This window comes from Ricinus communis, chromosome 10, assembly GCF_019578655.1.
Source record: "Ricinus communis isolate WT05 ecotype wild-type chromosome 10, ASM1957865v1, whole genome shotgun sequence".
In the NCBI taxonomy this organism is placed as follows: domain Eukaryota; kingdom Viridiplantae; phylum Streptophyta; class Magnoliopsida; order Malpighiales; family Euphorbiaceae; genus Ricinus; species Ricinus communis.
In genome coordinates, this window is record NC_063265.1 from 15125921 (window position 1) to 15143179 (window position 17259).

Below are 17259 nucleotides of genomic sequence, written 5' to 3' on the forward strand. Positions count from 1 at the left end.
TGTCGTGAAATAGGGTCATGAAATTTATTTCTAGCTGGCTTCATTAAGGGACAGCTAATTAAGTTTAGTGCCTAAGGTGGGTTTCTCTTTCATGTTGCCATTGTTTTCCAGTATTGCAAGCACCAACTATTTTTCCACTATTGACTGTTGGAAGTCTTTGATTGATTCTACAAAAGGCGGCAAAAAAAAAAAAAAAAATTTCTTTTAATGTCAATAATACAAATTTTAATACATAATAAAAGAGTGGAACAAAATTGCATTATAGTTATTCTTACTTAATCATTTATGTTCACAACAAACAAAGAACTTAATTAACCATTATTTGCAGTATCACTCTAGATGGTATATTTGAAGACAAGGAAGTGGAGAAGTAGTAGCAGAAGAGTACTTGAAAGGGAACAAAAAGAGAGTACAAGAAGCAAAGAACAAACAAATTAATTTACATTATATATATATATGTGTGTGTGTGTCTAGATGGAAGAAAACCCATGTTAAGTTCACCAACCAAATCCAGAAACAAAATTAATTAAATGAATTTGATGCTTTACTTTGGGTCACTATATATATATATAACTACATAGATGATGCTGGCAATTTTTTGCCCCTTACGTGCCTCTCACAAAGACTCCAAATAATTCTCTACGCCAAGAATCTCCCTATCCTTAACACATACATTCTTTGCCAATTCAAATTAAAAATAAATACACTGCTCTAATTATATACCTTAATTATACGAAGTGGAAAACGTAGCTTTTTATTTTATGTATGTGTTTAGCCACCACCGCCTAAGGTTTTGCATAATTAATTAGTTCTTTGCAGCTGTCTGTTCTTGAGTCAAATAGCTACCATGAGAGTTCCAAGAAACCTCCCATCTCGACCCAGAAAAGGGCAAAGAATAATGTTCCATGCAATTAATTTCTAGTTTGTTTTTCCAATTTTCTTCTATTGCATTTGCTTGTGCAATGAATATACTATGTAATTATATTTAGATAAATGATATTATATATAATGTTCTGAAAAATTTCACATCTGAGTTAGGCTGAAGTGGGTTTGAATGATGAATACTCTCACATTTTCCATTTTCATTTTCAAAAAGAAAAAAAAAATCTATTTTCTTTTAAGTAATTTTGTTTCGACTCAAATTTTAAAATTTAATTTTAAAAATAACTCCAATATTTACTGGATTACACAGAATTGATAAAAATAAATATTTTTAAGCTGATGCCTCTTGTAAAAAAATTAGAAAAAAATAATAATAATAAAAAAGGATGTCTAAAACTCATGGCATCTACCAACCCTAATGATTGGTAAAGCATAGATAATGATCAAATAATTGGATAGGATGACATAAAGTCGGCGTGATTTTAGGGTCATTGTCCTTCAAAATAAGTTAATTAGTATGTGAATGTGAAGTGGATTTTGGGGTCAACTCCACATGAACTCTCTGATTAAAGTCTAATACAGCACCATTAGTCCATAATAATCCACACAGTTTTGTTTATTTTATATTAAGCCTTCCCAGCAAGCTACTTGTCTCCACTCCACCTACATATTCTAATTTCTTGATGATTATTCAATTTGGTTTTCCTTTTCTCATCGAAAGGGTATCTCAAGTGTTTCAAGTATACTGTTCTTCGATGGTTCATTTTTAATCTGAAGCAAAACAAAGTTATAATATCGATTCAAATAAAACAGAAAAAAGAAAACTAAAACACAATTAAGTTTACTAATCAAATTAACTCTTACATTATTGGATTAATATCGTGAGTCAAATACTAAGAATAGAGATTTTATAATAAGAAAGTGGTGAATGGAAAAATTACTGTAAATGAATAATTTGTTTTTCCCCCACCAAAATCCTGACAGAAGTTTTCTCTCTTTTATTAGTGACTTGCGAACTGAATTAACTCAATATAAACTGTAGCAACGAAATAGGGATCAACGGAAAGAAATTAACAAAACCATAAGTAACCAAGAATAGCAAAATCTTTTAAAAAGGAAAGAGAAGAGGGAAAATAAATAAAAAAATAAAGAAAGAAAAGGGGGTGAGAGAGGGGCAAATTATGTGGTTCCAGGCTTGCAAACCAATCCTCCAGAAGGAATCGTTTAGAAAAAGTAATGGGTTTGCTTCAAAGCCAACCGAATCTCACTCGTTTCCTCGCCTCCTCATACTTGCTATTGCATCTTTAAAAAATCTCTGTATATTAATTACTTTATAAATCTGCCTCTAAATATATACACTACTCTTAGTAAACTTCCAAGATTGGCAAAGCAAGACTGTCTCTCTAGCAAACAAAATTCATGGTAACTGCTCTTTCTTGACTCTACTTAATCAACACCCAAACTAACCAACCAACAAACAAAACCCACATCCTTTTTGCCTTTCTTTGTCATTTTATTGGCTTTTCTCTATTTCTTGATTTCAAACAACTGATGATGGAACAACCTCTTCAAGAACTGATCATGGCTTCCCCATCTTCTTCTCATAATACTGAGCTCATCACGCAGATTATCAGAGGCAAACGCACCAAGCGTCCAAGGCCTCTTTCTCCGCTAAGGTTAGCTGTCGCTTGCAGCTCTGAAAGTGGTTCAGGTGAATGTGGCAAGATTGAAAGACTCGACGATAGTAATAATAATAATAATAATATTAACTTGTCGTCTTCTCCTAGTTCCTCTATTGAATTCGCGGGTGGAGAAGAAGAGGATATGGCGAATTGTTTGATTCTTCTGGCTCGAGGTACTCAGCCCCAAACTCGGAAATTGTCAGAACCTGAAGCTATGGCTACAACTAGGGCTGCTACTACAAAGGGCATGATGTGTTCAGGTCCTTCATATGTTTATCAGTGCAAAACCTGTAACCGGTGCTTCCCTTCATTTCAAGCTCTTGGAGGACACAGAGCGAGCCACAAGAAACCGAATAATAAAGGAACTGGCAGTAATGAAGAGAAGAAAGGAAGGGAACAAGAAGAGGAAGATCAGCTACTGCTTAATGATACGAACACTACACTTTCATTGCAAATAGCAAACAGAGGTAGTAGTAATCCTACTGCTGCTGCTGCTAATATCAAATCTAACAAGGTGCACGAATGCTCGATATGTGGCGCGGAGTTTTCCTCCGGTCAGGCCTTAGGTGGTCATATGAGGCGGCATAGAGCTGCGTTCGACACTACTTCAACAAGAACGATAACACCACCACCACCGCCAAAGACAGTGAGTCTGGTTACAAGCAGTCCTGAATTTCAAGAAACCAAAAAACCAAGAAGAAATAGTCTGCAACTAGACCTTAATCTTCCAGCACCAGAAGATCATGATAACAGGGAATCTAAATTCCACTTTGCTTCTAAAGAACAAGTTCTTGTCTTCTCATCTTCACCTTTGGTTGATTGCCATTATTGATCACAAAGCTACAACTGCCTTCTTCTTTTTTTTCTTTTTCATTAATTTTTTTTCTTGAAAATTATTATTTGACCCGCTAATTCATTGTGAATTAATTGTTAATTTAATTCTATTATCACTAATGTAATTTATAATTGTTTCATTATTTCAATTTAAGCTTTTTTTTTTCTAAAATCTTATGATCTTGATACAGTTGATATTGAATTGTTTAAGTGATTATAGTGGCATTTGCATAAAAAACTTTAAAAATTTAGACTTTTTTCCTAAATTTTTATTTTTTTTTAGTATTTTTAAAATTTAACAGATATATTTTATTAAATTAAATTTTATGGTGAGAAAAATAAAAAGCAGAATCGAAGTAACCATAACTATATAGAAGTGTAGCATATTAGTGAGGAAATGAGAAGAAAAAAATAAATAAATTGGAAATGATTTAGGCACCACCACTAATACCGTAACCGAAAGTGGTGGATTAGGTTCTCTTGTATCATACAAACAAAGAAAGCAGAAAAAAAAAGCTCCATCTCTGTCTATCTGTATCATTAATATGACCAAAAAAGAAAAGAAAGGAAAGAATTAACAAAACTATAAAAGGGGTGCCAAAGAAAAAGCCAATGGCAGCAAAGCAAAGCTAGCGAACTGCCCTTCTTTTATGGATATCCACTTGGACTTATTTAAGTGAAGTATGTTATACGACACGCACTCCTTGAAACCCTCCCTTTGTTCCATGGGGTTCTATGCTGGTTAAGTAACTATTCTTGCAACCACCGGGATTTACAGACACTTTAGTATTGGAGATTGAAAACTCGAACTTGAAATTTCTTTGCTTTAAAATATAATGGTTCATTTCTCGCTTTATAAAAGAAATTTACAATTTCCTCTGACCTAATACACTAACATACTAATCATATTTACAGTTAAAAACAAAAAAGTAACTGTTCTTAGTGCTCTACATTTTCCTCTCTCACCCTCTCTATTCATGTGTGTCTCACGGTTCCAGGAAGGGGATTGTGCGTCGTATTATTGGAGTGGTCCATCAATTCTGGAGGTCAATTCGGTTGGCAAAAGAATCGGCCCTTGTATATTGTATTGGCAAAAGGGACTTGTAATATGCGCCCTGTGAGATACATGTGTATTATAAAGCAGGAGAGTGGACATTAAGGGTCAGTGACTCGTGTTGGTCCAGCTCCAGCTCCAGCAAATACAAGTGTAGATTAATGTGAATAAACCTGAAATTCCAAAGTGTAAAGTATGTCAACTTTTTTTCATATTGCAAATTTATGGGATATGTGATGATATCCTTTTTCTTTAAAAGTGACAACCAGGCAGATTTATATATGGACATATCCTCAACTAATCGAATCAAACATTTGTTGTCATAAAGTAGGATATAGCGCCACCATTCATGGCTACATGGATCATACAGGACAAGGCAGCTTATTGTATCCGAGTTTTCTTTCACTTTCTATAACATTATTAGTTCACAGAGTGAAAAGCCTCCACCTTTTCTGGTGCAGTTGGAATCTTCTCACCCATCCAGTGTTGTCAAGTATATAATATAGGTAGTTTTGGACTGTCCTTTTAAGAGTCTTTCCAATCTCGGTAAATTACTAATATTCTATTGATTCAATGGTTAAGCTAATCGTTCTTTTACAAAGTTTAAAATTTAAAATTTTGGAATCACATTCATTGAAAAATTAACACTTCTCCTGCCCGAATGAAATTAGGGTCATATGAGGTCGTAAAAATATCTGACAGAAATTAAAAGACAAACGATAGAATTACAATTACAGTGAAAATATATATAAACAGCAAATATGGTTAGTAACTTTTGGCGTTGAAAGACCGGCAACAGAGAAGAGTTAGGGTTTTTACGACAGCTCGTGGCTGTTAAAGGGCCACGACTATCACCACTTTCGTGAAACACCTTCGGGAGATGGGCCATTGAAATTCTGCAAATGTCGTTATGGTGGTCTTACATTTGCTATATCTGTGCTGTAGAACAAGGCTGGAATTATTCATGAAGTGTGATTTTTGAAATGCTTACAGTGCCGTTGTTTTCTTTTAAATTTCCAAATCTTACCAGGTGTTAGTGATTAGTGGTAATTAGAGGTAGACTGCAGGGGAAGCAAAGATATCTATATAAGGAATTAACTTATCCATAGCGATTTTCAGTACTAGATTCCGGTTATTTAGTGATGTCTATTTTAAATAAATGATATTAAAATCTATAAAATTTATTTATAAATCTAAATAAAATTAATTTACATAATTAAATCTATGATATTAATACAAAATTAAAATATGGGTAACATTTCTTTTATCGGAAAAATATGGATTAACGATTATCATTTATTTAATATATTTCATATCTTAAAAATCTCTCAAACTCAACACATCCTGACTTTAGAATTAATGAGAATATCAACCTCTTGAGCCTAAGACGAGACGACGGGACTAAGCTGGACGGTACCCTCTAGTACATGATTGCACACAAGGTGATAGTCAATTTAATTTATGCCACTAATCTTTACCAAAAATTGATAGAATAACTAATAATTGTTTACTTGAAGAAAGAAATCCAAGAAAGAGCTGCAACTAATAAAGAGATTAAAGAAAAACAAGAGAGAGATTAATAGTGCCAAAAATCTTTTGACAAACTGATCAAAACTAAAACTTCCATCTTCTAAAAGAAACCCAGAAAGAGTTGCAGTAAAACAAGATAAAGAGACAGAATTTAATTCAATGCTGCTCCCAATCCTTCAACTTCCCTGCTTCCTTTGGGATCAGTTATAGGTGCATTGGTTCCGGCCATTTTTGTAGTATTAGACTTGGCAAGAAGAGCATCATTATATGTCCACCTGTAAAACAAACGAATGATAAGGGATTTTCCCAGGAACCAAAATACAAGACATTAGGATCAGGCAGTGAAATATTATAGAGAGGCAAAAGTTCTAATTTTAAAACATAGCTTGGCATCATATATCCCCAAACTAATGATTGCTTTGAAATGGTATTGTTTGCACTTCAAAAAACAAAAAATTTCTACTTGTTTACTTGTGTTTAATGAGTGCATGCAACATGTGACGGTACTGAAATTTGCCGGAGATTGTACTTTGTTGTAAACGTAATGATTTTTCTTGTGAGGTAATAACAATGAGAAGCAACCTTACAAATTGTTCTAATCAGTTGTATCCACGATGGGTCCATTTTGTTCTCCCCTCCCAGTCCCTCTTCTCCTCCTCTGTCATGCTTCTCACCTTCTTAATCTCCTCTTTCTCCTTCAACCATGCCTCACAGTCCTCTCTATCCCTCTTGAGCCTTGCAATCACTCTCACCTTCCGTGCTTCCTATTCCCCGGCCTCATCATATTCGTCATCAATACCCACATCAACAATACTTTTTCCATTTCCAAAATCTTCTGAATTTGTTCCTCAATTGGAATATCCTCGACCAAGATTTGCTTTGTCTCCCCTCTCTTTTCCTCCAACTTCCTCCTTGCCTTTTCCTTACGAGCCCGTACTTCGACCTCAATACGAAAAGCTATGACTGCTATCTCTCTCTTTGGCATATAGACGGGCTTCAGCCTGTGTTTACCCATCATTTTCTCTCCAAATTAATTGTCACATTCAGGTTCTTCTTCTTCTTCTTCCTCATCTCTTCAGGAGGAAATGCAGCTTCTTCTTGCTCTTTCAGACGTGACTTCTCCATGTCTTCCCACTCGGGTGTTTTACCAGGCCAGGATCTATTAACTTCTGTTCGCCCAGTTCTACCTCCAAACTTATCCATGGCAGCTAATGCAACAGCATCACTAACAACTGCCGCGACCGACATGTTCAAACCAACAAAGAAAAATTCAATCCTAAAAACTCAGAGTTGATTTTCACCTGGCATCAAATTCAATAAAAGAAAAACCCAATTCCTAGAAATTTAGACAAAATAATAAATCGCGAAAATCTCTAAAATCCGAAAAGTAAGTCCTAAATTTTTGTTCAAATAACTAAAACGGTCAAATTCTTTTTTTCAATTGAAAATGCACTAATTTCCGCCATTAGATACACAGAATAGAATCAAACAATAATCAACAGATATATCAATCAATATAATCATATCTAAATATTTACCAGCCAATCAGTCCAAGAAAGACAAATATACGTTGAAAGATAATAAATACTCTATTTATAGTTTTAATACCATTATTGAAATGATGAAACCACCCTCGACACTTCAGTCCATTTTAAATTTTATTGCTAATTTGCAAAATACCACTGATAAATGCCCCATTCGGGATTCTAAATTTATTTTTTAACATTTAACAATAATAAAAAAAAACCATCCTCAAAGAGACCTCTGTTAATATTACATCTTTTAATCTTAGATTGCATATGACGACGTGGAATTATAAATTTGATATATTTTCAGCAAAGAAATTTCTTAAAATCTCTTAAAAATATATTTTCAAAACCTTAAACAGAGTTCGTATTACTACTTTCTGAAAAGTTTAATCAAAATTTTGAAGAATTTTCTTTGCTTTTTTCTATTTATTGGATTTTCTATTTATAATTCTCAATCTTATGTACCCTTTATTGTATTAATATTTTCATTTTAATATTTGTTTTAAATATTATAATATATATAAGACTGGAATTTTTTTTGACATATATGCTTAATTTTTTGACGTATAAATTTTTTATTTTGATATGTGTACTTATTTTTGACACATGAGATTCAAACTTATATGTAATTGTATAGTTTTTTTATGAATTTATTAATTAATAAGTCACATTCCTAATTAAATACTAACTCTAATACTAAGAAATAGTATGTCAATTATATTTTAGTATTATATTAACTAATAAATAGTTTCTAATAAGATAACTGTACTAATTCTATTATAAGAAATAACATATTAATTATATTTTAAAATTATATTAACTAATAAATTAGTTTTTTATTGGATAATAATTCTAATTCTATAAAATAACATCTTAAATTTTATTTTTAATATTATATTCAGTAATAAATTAATTTTTTAATTCTATAATAAATATTTAATCTTAAAAGATAGTAATATCAATATATTGATAGTTCATACAATACTAAAATTAATTAATATATATTTTTAAAATAATTTTTATATTATTACACTAATAAGATTTTAAAATTTTAAAAAAATTAAAAAAATATTTAAAAATTAATTCTTTATTATTTTTAAAATATTATTAATTAATATTAAATAACGAAAGCTTTATTAAATTAAATTTGCCGACTTGATTTTATAATCAAAATAATAATAACGGTAGTGTAACGCACAAATGAACGACTAGTTAATTTAATTTGATGCATTCACCATTTTAAAATATATTCCACTATAGAAAATCATGTGTAGACTAACATAAAACTTTGTAATAATAGCAATAAATCTTATCCATAGCTAATATGCTTGTCATTATTTATTTACGATGAAAATGTTATTCATCTTTAAATTTAATGTTTACTTAGTTTTTAATAATAAAAATAATAATTTCAAAGAAAAAAATGGAAAAAAAAAAGAAAGATGAAATGAGCTAATTAAATAGCAGTAAAATCAAAAGAATGATAAATAAAAATAAAATAAAAATATATAAAGATACATTAAGTACAAAAAATAGAAAAAAAATTAAAAAGAGAGAAAGGTAGTAAAATAAAAAATTGATAAATGAAAAAGGAAGTAAAATAAAATAAAAAGTTGAAGAGATATATGGGAGAAAAAAATAGAAGAAAAATAAAAAGGAGAAAAAAGATATATAAAAATGTAACAAAAGTTAGAAAACAAAAATAGTGAAAGAATGTAGTAAGAGAATAAGAATGGGCGGTATCCAATTCTGAAAAAAAGAAGAAGTGATAAACAGTAAGAAAAATAGAAAAAAAAAAAGAAAAAGGAATGATAAAAGATAAAAATTTATGTTTATTTGTCAAATCTAGGCCTAGTCATCAGTTGGTTCATCATCGGAATAACTCGGGATTATTTAATCCCATAGAAATAATAAATTTTCGCCTCTAAATTCAATATGATGAATTCTATCTTGATGATATCGAAAATGATCATTGAAGAAGTTGATCGTTGAAATGATAATTGATACAACAGAAGTACACGCTATCAATTGATAAATAAAAATAAATAAAAAGTGTTCAATTGAACTTTTTCTTTCAATTGGTATTTTTGTTTATCTTTGTATAACTGGACTGGTCAAAACAAAAATAAAGATTGATTAAATTCGAAACTGGACATGAATTGGAACCGGAGGAGGATAGAGTCAATTCCTTTTCAGGTTCTGATTCTAATTTGTAAAAAAGATATTTATAATTTATTTATTATCTCTTTTTAAAATTATTTATTTTTTATAATTTTTTTTATTCCTCTAAAATATCTCTTTGTAGTTATTTATTATCCAGAGTTATCTTTTTTTAAAAATGATTATCTATTTTCTAGAATTACTATACAAATACAGTTTATTTATTAATCTATACATTTCTGTCATACAACTTTTCTAACATTATTTTATTTTTTATTAATATTATTTTCTGTATTGTAATTTTTAGATTATCACTTAATTTTTTTAAATATTTTTTTATACTGTTGAAATTGGTCGTAACTGTGAACTAGAACCGAACTGGCCGGTTCCGAGTCGTCCTGGAACCGTCCAAGGTTCAAGGCCGGTTCCATGTGCTATAGAACTGTAAACCCACAGTTCTGAGCCAGACCTAATTCATGCACTATTTTAGGCCTATTTTAATCAAACCAGACTTTACATGACTAAGCCCATCAACAGGTCCGTAACCAGTCAAATTGTATATAGTATATATAAATAATCGAGCGCAACAGCGCCTCCTTCTCTAAGCTTCTTCTACGCGAATTCTAAGAACAGTGCAGAGTTTACATAATAAACGGAAAGACAAAGAGGAGATAAAAATGGCAGTGCATCGCGATGGTTTAATAGAGGAAGAAGAAAACGAAGAAGACAATGCACTCTTTGAAGAACACGACTTAATCCACCTTGATTCCGATACTCCACCTCACCTCCAGGAACTCGCCGCCGCTGCTCAGGTTGGCGACGTCGACGCTCTTCGCCGTGCCCTAGGTCTGCTGTTTGTACTTATTTTTAGTTGAAAATTTAGCTTAATTATATGATTTCCATTCTGGAGAGATTGTGTGCTTGTTATGTGTATAATTGTTTGTCTTCTATTTGTGTTTGGGAAGTCTAAAATTGCAAGAATTGAAATTAATTCTTTTAGTCAAATTTTGATGTTATGCTAGAGTTCAATTGTTTCATCTTAAAAAAAAAATAAAGCATTTTTCAAATAAATGAAATGATTCCAAAGATTAGACCAATTAGAATTCTACCGAACTGTTGGTTGATTTACTTTGTTTTCTGTTTTGAAGTTTACTTGGTTTAGTGTAGCGTTCTATGTATCCCTAATAATGAGTAGTTAGTTATCAGAGTTTGCTTAGGTTGATATTGTTGAATTGTGATAAGAGATATCTTGAAGAGGCTGTATGGCGTACATAATCTCCTTTTACTAGATCTGGTATGTGTCTGTCGATATGATTACACATGGCAATAGTAAAGTTTTTCCTTGAGAAACATGAAAAGGACAAATTGAAGTTTTCTACAAGTTCTTCAGATGCAAATATGAAATAAGAGGGTGGGATTGAACATGGCGAAATATTAGAATTTGGTGTTTTGTTTTATCTGTGTCAGGGAATCCAAGGTCATTTATCTGAATTTTACTTGCTTGGCTGTGACTTCAGTAAATTTTCCAAATGCCAAAATAATGATGTTTTTGATTCCAAAATTTGGAAGAAATTAAATGATATTGGAGTATAAGAGCCACTAGCTAGCCCTGCTTTCAATTTGTAAAAGCCTCAAGGATTTTATGAATCTGAGGGTTGAGAATTGCCGCTTAAACAAAAGTAAGCGAAAAACGCTGATGAGCGAGGTGGTCTTAATCCTTGATACTTTCTTCCCCAGAAAGCACTGTATTAGGAATATAACTTGGTAATGATCTTTGGATAATGTAGGAGAAGTCAATTGCATGATCTAAAAACATGTGTACCTGTCCAGTCATCAGTTTATTTTGAGATACACTTGAAACCCTTTTCTTCAAATTAGGGAGAAATAACAGCTCTCAGAAAACAAATCTTTTCATTGTATGTGCTGGTATCTTCATTGTGAGACATTCAAATACCTTCCAGTTATTAATATACTCTTCTGATGATGTTTTTTCCTTTATGGTGTAGATAACTTGAATGGAAGCATTGATGAACCAGTAGAGGATGGGGATACAGCTCTTCATCTAGCCTGTCTTTATGGTTATTTACCCTGTGTTGAGGTAAGTTGCCTGGTATTATTATCTTCTTACTGATCTCTAATATTAGAAAATCTGTAATTTATGTATATATAATTTTTTAATGTAGCTACTTCTGGAAAGGGGAGCAAACTTAGAGGCTAAGGATGAAGACGGAGCAATACCTCTGCATGATGCCTGTGCGGGAGGTCAGCAGCAAAAACAAACTTTTAGTAACTTTTAAAGAAAAATTTCCCATGGTGGTTCCTTCAAGTTAACTAATCTTTCTATTTGATCTGTTCACTGCAGGTTTTGCTCAGATAGTCCAATTGCTGTTGAATAGTGCTAATGGCTCAGAGTGCATCAGAAGGATGTTAGAAACAGTTGATGCTGAGGGCGATACTGTGAGTATTTAAAAAAGCTGCGTGGTTTTAGAGTTTCAGGGGGGAGGTTGCATTTTTAAGTTTGAAACATTGGTTAAAGGGAAAATAAAAAGGCAAAATGAAAAGGAGAAAAGACAAGGAGTCAAGCTATTGCTGTTTAGTTTATTCTTATTGAATCTTCTCTTTGTTTTTCCTTTTGGGGTCTATGGTGCTGGGTTGGTTTGCTAATGATGTCACATTTGTTCATGTTGGTTGGCTGATAGAGCTGAAAGGACTGTGTAAGGTTGAATTAGCTTCTCTTAAACATTCTTTGCTCATCAAAAAACTCTTTTGTTTTGGCAGCCACTTCACCATGCAGCAAGAGGTGAACACGTGGATGTTATAAGATTATTGCTGGCTTCTGGTGCGTCTGTGACAAAAACAAATGCATATGGAAAGGTTATCATCAGCTGAAAGGTTTTGGCTACTATTCTTCTATCCATCTGGTATTGCTACTAATTAGTTGGTTTTGCAGAGTCCTACTGAGCTACCTGAACCAGACACAGAAGCTAGGAGGGTACTGGAATGTGCTGCTAGTGCTGTTTCATGCCAGTAGGCTACAACTGTATTCCCTCTCGGATGATACAGCAATGTATTTCTAATTCTTGTTAGGTGATACCCTTTTTTTTAAAAATCATTATTATTTAAAAGAAAAATTGCCGAAGCCTTTAGTATTGTTGGCTTGCCTAGTATAGGCTAGGTAGCACTGGAAAAATATAAGATGTGATATGGATTTTTTTTTTCCCCTTATTCTTTTATAGAATCCTGAAAAAGAAAAACAATCCTTTCGTTTTTTCTTAAATAGATGTTTAAGCTGTTATTCAATGTAGGATTCACACTTTTGAGCATATTAGGACGAAATCTGGCTAGTAGCGCAAGTCTTTCATTTTAGCCAGATGAAAATGATAGTGGCATTTTGGACAAGTAGTGGAGTCGGAAGAGATATGACCAGGGATCACGCTGTGTTTTGGCAACTAGAATTTTGCCATAAATACCATGTTGTCGAAACAGTTTGGGATAATGGGAGTCGGCAAAGAATTGCCATATATTAGAAGTTTGGCATATTGGATGGCTGAACTTATTTCCAGATGATCTCATGACCTCTTAAAATCGCAAGATTTGATCCACAAGTATGAATAATTATCAGTTTTCTATAATTTCATGCATATCCTTCAAAACAGAAATAGGGCAACAAAAGCAAGTTGGTAACACCTGTAAATAATGACCTGAAAACTAGAAATTACAGAGATGGAAACTGAAGTTAATTCGTTCAAAGGTACTGTTTCTTCTTTTGCACGGGGAAATGGGGCAATAAAAGCAGAGGCGATGACATTTACACAAGGAACTGGATGTTAATTGAGTGCCTGCATTCTCAGAATATGATGTTCTCTTACAATTAACCAGGCCAACTTATCCTGTATATTTGTTTTTCTTGTCCATGATCTTTTTTAATGGCAAAGTTTACATTTCATGCCTTTTTCATTTGTTTATTTATTTTTTAATTGATACGTGATTGTACTTTTTCATATAAGAACCTCCTTGTTGCAGCCAATTAACCGCAACAACCACCACCACCACCACCACCTGGTGGCCCTGTGTATGTTGCCGGTTTCTCCGGTGGTTTAAGCTCTACCGATTTTGGTTCTGGTGCAGTGGCTTTTGGCTTCAATTCCTCCTGTCGTTTCTTCTCTAATTCCTGCAGCATCTACAAGACAAAATATATGTCAGTTCCAGAATGCCAGAATCCTTCGATTTATTGTCCATTTGGACTCTCATGCAACTTGTAGTTTTTTTTCCTTTAGAAAGGGTTCTCAATCTTCAAGGAGTTTAAGACAAGACCACTTTCTCCCGAAAAAATGGAACATTTAATGATTAATACGTAATAATTAAAAATAATATAAATGTATTATTTATTTATCCATTTAGATTTAAATTTTATATAAATTACTTCTTGTTAATCTTTCTTTCAATTTGGACACAAACAGACTAGAATCCGAGCTGCCCCTCCCCTCTTAATTTGTAAAGACAGAAAGGGGAAAAAAGAGTACCTTGAGTGCTAAATCATCAAAGCATTTCTCCACGTTTTCTCTAGTTTTAGCACTAGATTCCAGAAACAAAAACCCCTGCTGTTTTGCAAGATCCATTCCCTCTTCTCTACTCACTGCTCTTTCAGACTCCTGAAATCATTTGCACAAATAGATACCCATGAACACTAACCTAACCACCCATATAAAATTCGTTTGCTAATCTTCCATTTATTTATTTCTCTTGAACATAAATTTTTTCTTAAAAAGAAAAATAATTACTCTGTCAACTTTATTTCCAACAAGCATCTTTATACAGTCCTTGTTTGTGGAGTAGAGCTCAACTTCTTTAGTCCACAAGTTTTCTAAGTTGGTAAAGGATTGTTTTTGTGTCACATCATAAACTGCAATAGCAAAAGAACTAAGTGTAAGACCAAATAATCATCAAAAAGATGTATAGTGATAAAAAAAAAAAAAAAAAAAAAGAATCTCAGAAACACGGAAACTTTTGACAAAAGTTACCAGGAATTGGTGCTAATTCATATGTTAACATGAAAGCACCAACTTTTGGTGAGCTTTAATGCCGAAAGTATTGCGATTAGAATCGCATCTGTAAAGATAATTCTCTATGATCTCCTAAAGCTAACAGCATTGCAAATGAAAATAATAGGGGAATCCTCTGCAAATTAAATAATTAAAAGTAACTATGCTTACTAATGTTTAGTTGATAATTCTTGCATTCGCAAAATGAGAATGGGATTGCGTAAAGCTAATACAGATAACACCTAATCATTTAAACAAAAACAAAATATATATAGAAAAGGAAAGTCAGGCAAAATATATATCGTATTTGAAGCATACCAAGAATGATCCCGTGAGCATCTCTATAGTAAGAGCTCGTTAATGTTCTGAACCTTTCTTGTCCAGCTGCAAGAACCATAATGATTTTGCAAATCAATCATGCCAGTAATTCACCTTTTTTGTTTCTTGAAATAGTGTAACAGAATGGAACAGAAACTTTTAGTTCCTTTGCAGAGAAAAACTTGAAAGAAAAGAAAAGGATAGAGAGGATCAAAGAAATAAAAACAATAGGCATGCAGCAGACTGAGAAACAAACCATTATGCTAAAGTTACATTAACGAAGACTACTAGCTACTGTGGTCGCATATACACATACCAGTGTCCCATATTGTAAGTTTCAACCGCTTCCCGCCCACTGTTATCTGCTTCATCTTAATATCCATGCCTTAAAAGAGCAGAAACATGGCACACAGGGATCAATTAATCACAAAATATAATGCTATAAACTAGTGATTTGAGTGAATTTCAGAATTTTCAGGTGTATATATCACTCCAAACAATTAACATGCATGAAACAAAGAAAAGCTTTCGCTTACTCGAGTTGTATGTCGCGCCTGTACACCAAATCAATACATGATGGACACGTCAGTTTTGTTTTAAATAACAAATATATGTTAATCATTCAATCCTGAAATGTAAACACTTATATATACATATACATGTCATTCTCACCTGATCTAGATAAGAATTTCCTTGAAACAAAACATCTCCAAGTTTTTCACAGGAATATAAGTTGTGCAAATGTAGTTTTAATAACATGCAGAAGAGAGTAAAAGTTCAAGTACCAATGGTGTTAGGAAGCTCAGTTACAGCGCCAGAAATGAAACTAACAATAAGACTGCTCTTGCCGACATTAGAATCACCGATCAACACTATCTTGAATGAGTGATCATAGTCACTGCCTTTCCCTGAAGGTGATCCCATGGTAATAAGCTCCCTCCCTTTTTTCTAGATGATAATATTTTCCAATTGTTGTATGTTAAACTTCTTGAAATTTATAAAGAGAGACTAAAAACAGAATAATCAAAAGGCAGAAACAGATAAAGAATCAGTACTATATTTATAAAGAAAAAGGCTAACCTGGAAATAGCCTAGCCAACACCAACTTTGTTCTGTACTAGATTCTTTATTCTCATAGTTGTCAAGATATGATATGCCGTTCTTACGGAACCGTTGTCGTTTCCATACTCATACTCAGCACTGTAGAATTCCACGCGAGTGTCCGATGAGCTTGGGCACACGCTCCGATATTCAGGTGAGAGGTCATTGTCATGGGAGAGATTAATTAGGAAGATATGATTAATTTGACTATTATATGGAGGCATCATAGTCATTAAGATCTGTTGAAGAGCCATTGTCATAATCGGATAGTGCCCATTTTTGACTATATTTTCTATATCCAGAAGCCATTCCATTTGCATGCAAGTTAATGTATAATTGTGCAGTAGCTTGATGGGTTTGTCTAAATCTCACTAATAAGCATTAGTGAGATTTGGTTAAAAAATATAAATATATCCAAGGTTTTTGTCTCGAGGAGGTTTATTTAGTTTATGTAACTTGCCCATTACTTATATTACTGCTTTGTCTAATAAAACAAGCTCAAAATGATAGCCTATCTCCAGAAGAGCCAAAAGAAACATGAATCATATGGCAAATTAAGCAATATTTGACAAAATCTTTTCAGGGACAGACAATTATATTAAGATTTTTCTTTGATAATGAGGTCTCAGATTTGCGTTTCATTAAGAGTAGAGATTAAATAAAGAAGAAAATAATGTTGTGTTTCTAAACCATGATCTTGTAGAGCAGGTGAGCTAAATTTAAGAGTCATCATTTACACTTTTGGATGCTGTGGGGGTAATGTAGATCAAGCTGGATATGATGGGAAAACATGCCCCACTTGGCATGGCCACCATGCATTAATAACTGTTTTCAATATATACATTTTGGTTGATATATAACAATAATGTCAAAAGAAAAAAGAAAAATTTAAATGCAATATTACATCCTAACATACAAACAATAATGGGGGAGGCATGTAATGTAACCCAACTATGGAGGACTGTGTTAAAATTAAAATAAGGAAATCAGTTATGAGTAAATATTACAAAACACATCATTCTCATTGTGCATCATTCAACATTTTAATCTCAATATTGCAGTCCTAGAAAAAAAAAAAAGTAAAAAAGGAAAAATTGACTATGTGGTAAAAGTATTTTTGTGTATCG

The 17259-nt window shown here is 32.6% G+C and overlaps 3 protein-coding genes and 1 pseudogene across 4 annotated transcripts; 2 read left to right on the plus strand and 2 right to left on the minus strand.

Annotated features, from left to right (window-relative positions):
• Positions 1 to 1674: 1674 nt before the first annotated feature.
• On the plus strand, positions 1675 to 3414 carry LOC8283971 (zinc finger protein ZAT5). The gene has a single exon (XM_002519409.4). It carries the CDS (start codon positions 2434 to 2436, stop codon positions 3394 to 3396), a length of 963 nt encoding a protein of 320 aa, XP_002519455.1. The 5' UTR covers positions 1675 to 2433; the 3' UTR covers positions 3397 to 3414.
• A 3167-nt stretch (positions 3415 to 6581) lies between these two features.
• LOC125371380 lies at positions 6582 to 7275 on the minus strand (annotated as a pseudogene).
• Positions 7276 to 10241: 2966 nt separating this feature from the next.
• Positions 10242 to 14065, plus strand: LOC8283970 (poly [ADP-ribose] polymerase tankyrase-1). Of its 2 annotated transcripts, XR_001535253.3 has the most exons (7): positions 10242 to 10517; positions 11678 to 11769; positions 11855 to 11933; positions 12034 to 12128; positions 12450 to 12545; positions 12622 to 12758; positions 13695 to 14065. XR_001535253.3 is itself a non-coding variant. In XM_002519408.4 (6 exons), exons 1-6 carry the CDS (start codon positions 10349 to 10351, stop codon positions 12700 to 12702), a joined length of 612 nt encoding a protein of 203 aa, XP_002519454.1. In that variant the 5' UTR covers positions 10242 to 10348; the 3' UTR covers positions 12703 to 12948. The 2 variants fall into 2 exon arrangements, 1 of the variants encoding a protein (XP_002519454.1); XM_002519408.4 differs by lacking the exon at positions 13695 to 14065 and having other exon boundaries at positions 12622 to 12948.
• On the minus strand, positions 13408 to 16020 carry LOC8283969 (ras-related protein RABC2a). Its single transcript, XM_025157408.2, has 6 exons — positions 15817 to 16020; positions 15348 to 15416; positions 15032 to 15097; positions 14453 to 14574; positions 14195 to 14323; positions 13408 to 13851 (listed from the first exon to the last, which is right to left on the minus strand). The coding sequence occupies exons 1-6, from the start codon at positions 15953 to 15955 to the stop codon at positions 13699 to 13701; spliced, it is 678 nt and encodes a 225-aa protein (XP_025013176.2). The 5' UTR covers positions 15956 to 16020; the 3' UTR covers positions 13408 to 13698.
• Positions 16021 to 17259: the final 1239 nt, after the last annotated feature.

Bases quoted from the DNA above. Each gene is read 5' to 3' on its own strand.
- LOC8283971 (XM_002519409.4), top strand. From the start codon at position 2,434: ATGATGGAACAACCTCTTCAAGAACTGATCATGGCTTCCCCATCTTCT.
- LOC8283970 (XM_002519408.4), top strand. From the start codon at position 10,349: ATGGCAGTGCATCGCGATGGTTTAATAGAGGAAGAAGAAAACGAAGAA. The intron at 12,129-12,449 runs GTGAGTATTTAA...TTGTTTTGGCAG, and splicing joins TTGATGCTGAGGGCGATACT to CCACTTCACCATGCAGCAAG. The intron at 12,546-12,621 runs GTTATCATCAGC...TTGGTTTTGCAG, and splicing joins AAACAAATGCATATGGAAAG to AGTCCTACTGAGCTACCTGA.
- LOC8283969 (XM_025157408.2), bottom strand. From the start codon at position 15,955: ATGGGATCACCTTCAGGGAAAGGCAGTGACTATGATCACTCATTCAAG. The intron at 15,098-15,347 runs GTATGTGTATAT...TGGTTCTTGCAG, and splicing joins ACTTACAATATGGGACACTG to CTGGACAAGAAAGGTTCAGA. The intron at 13,852-14,194 runs GTACTCTTTTTT...TTTGTCTTGTAG, and splicing joins TTGATGATTTAGCACTCAAG to ATGCTGCAGGAATTAGAGAA.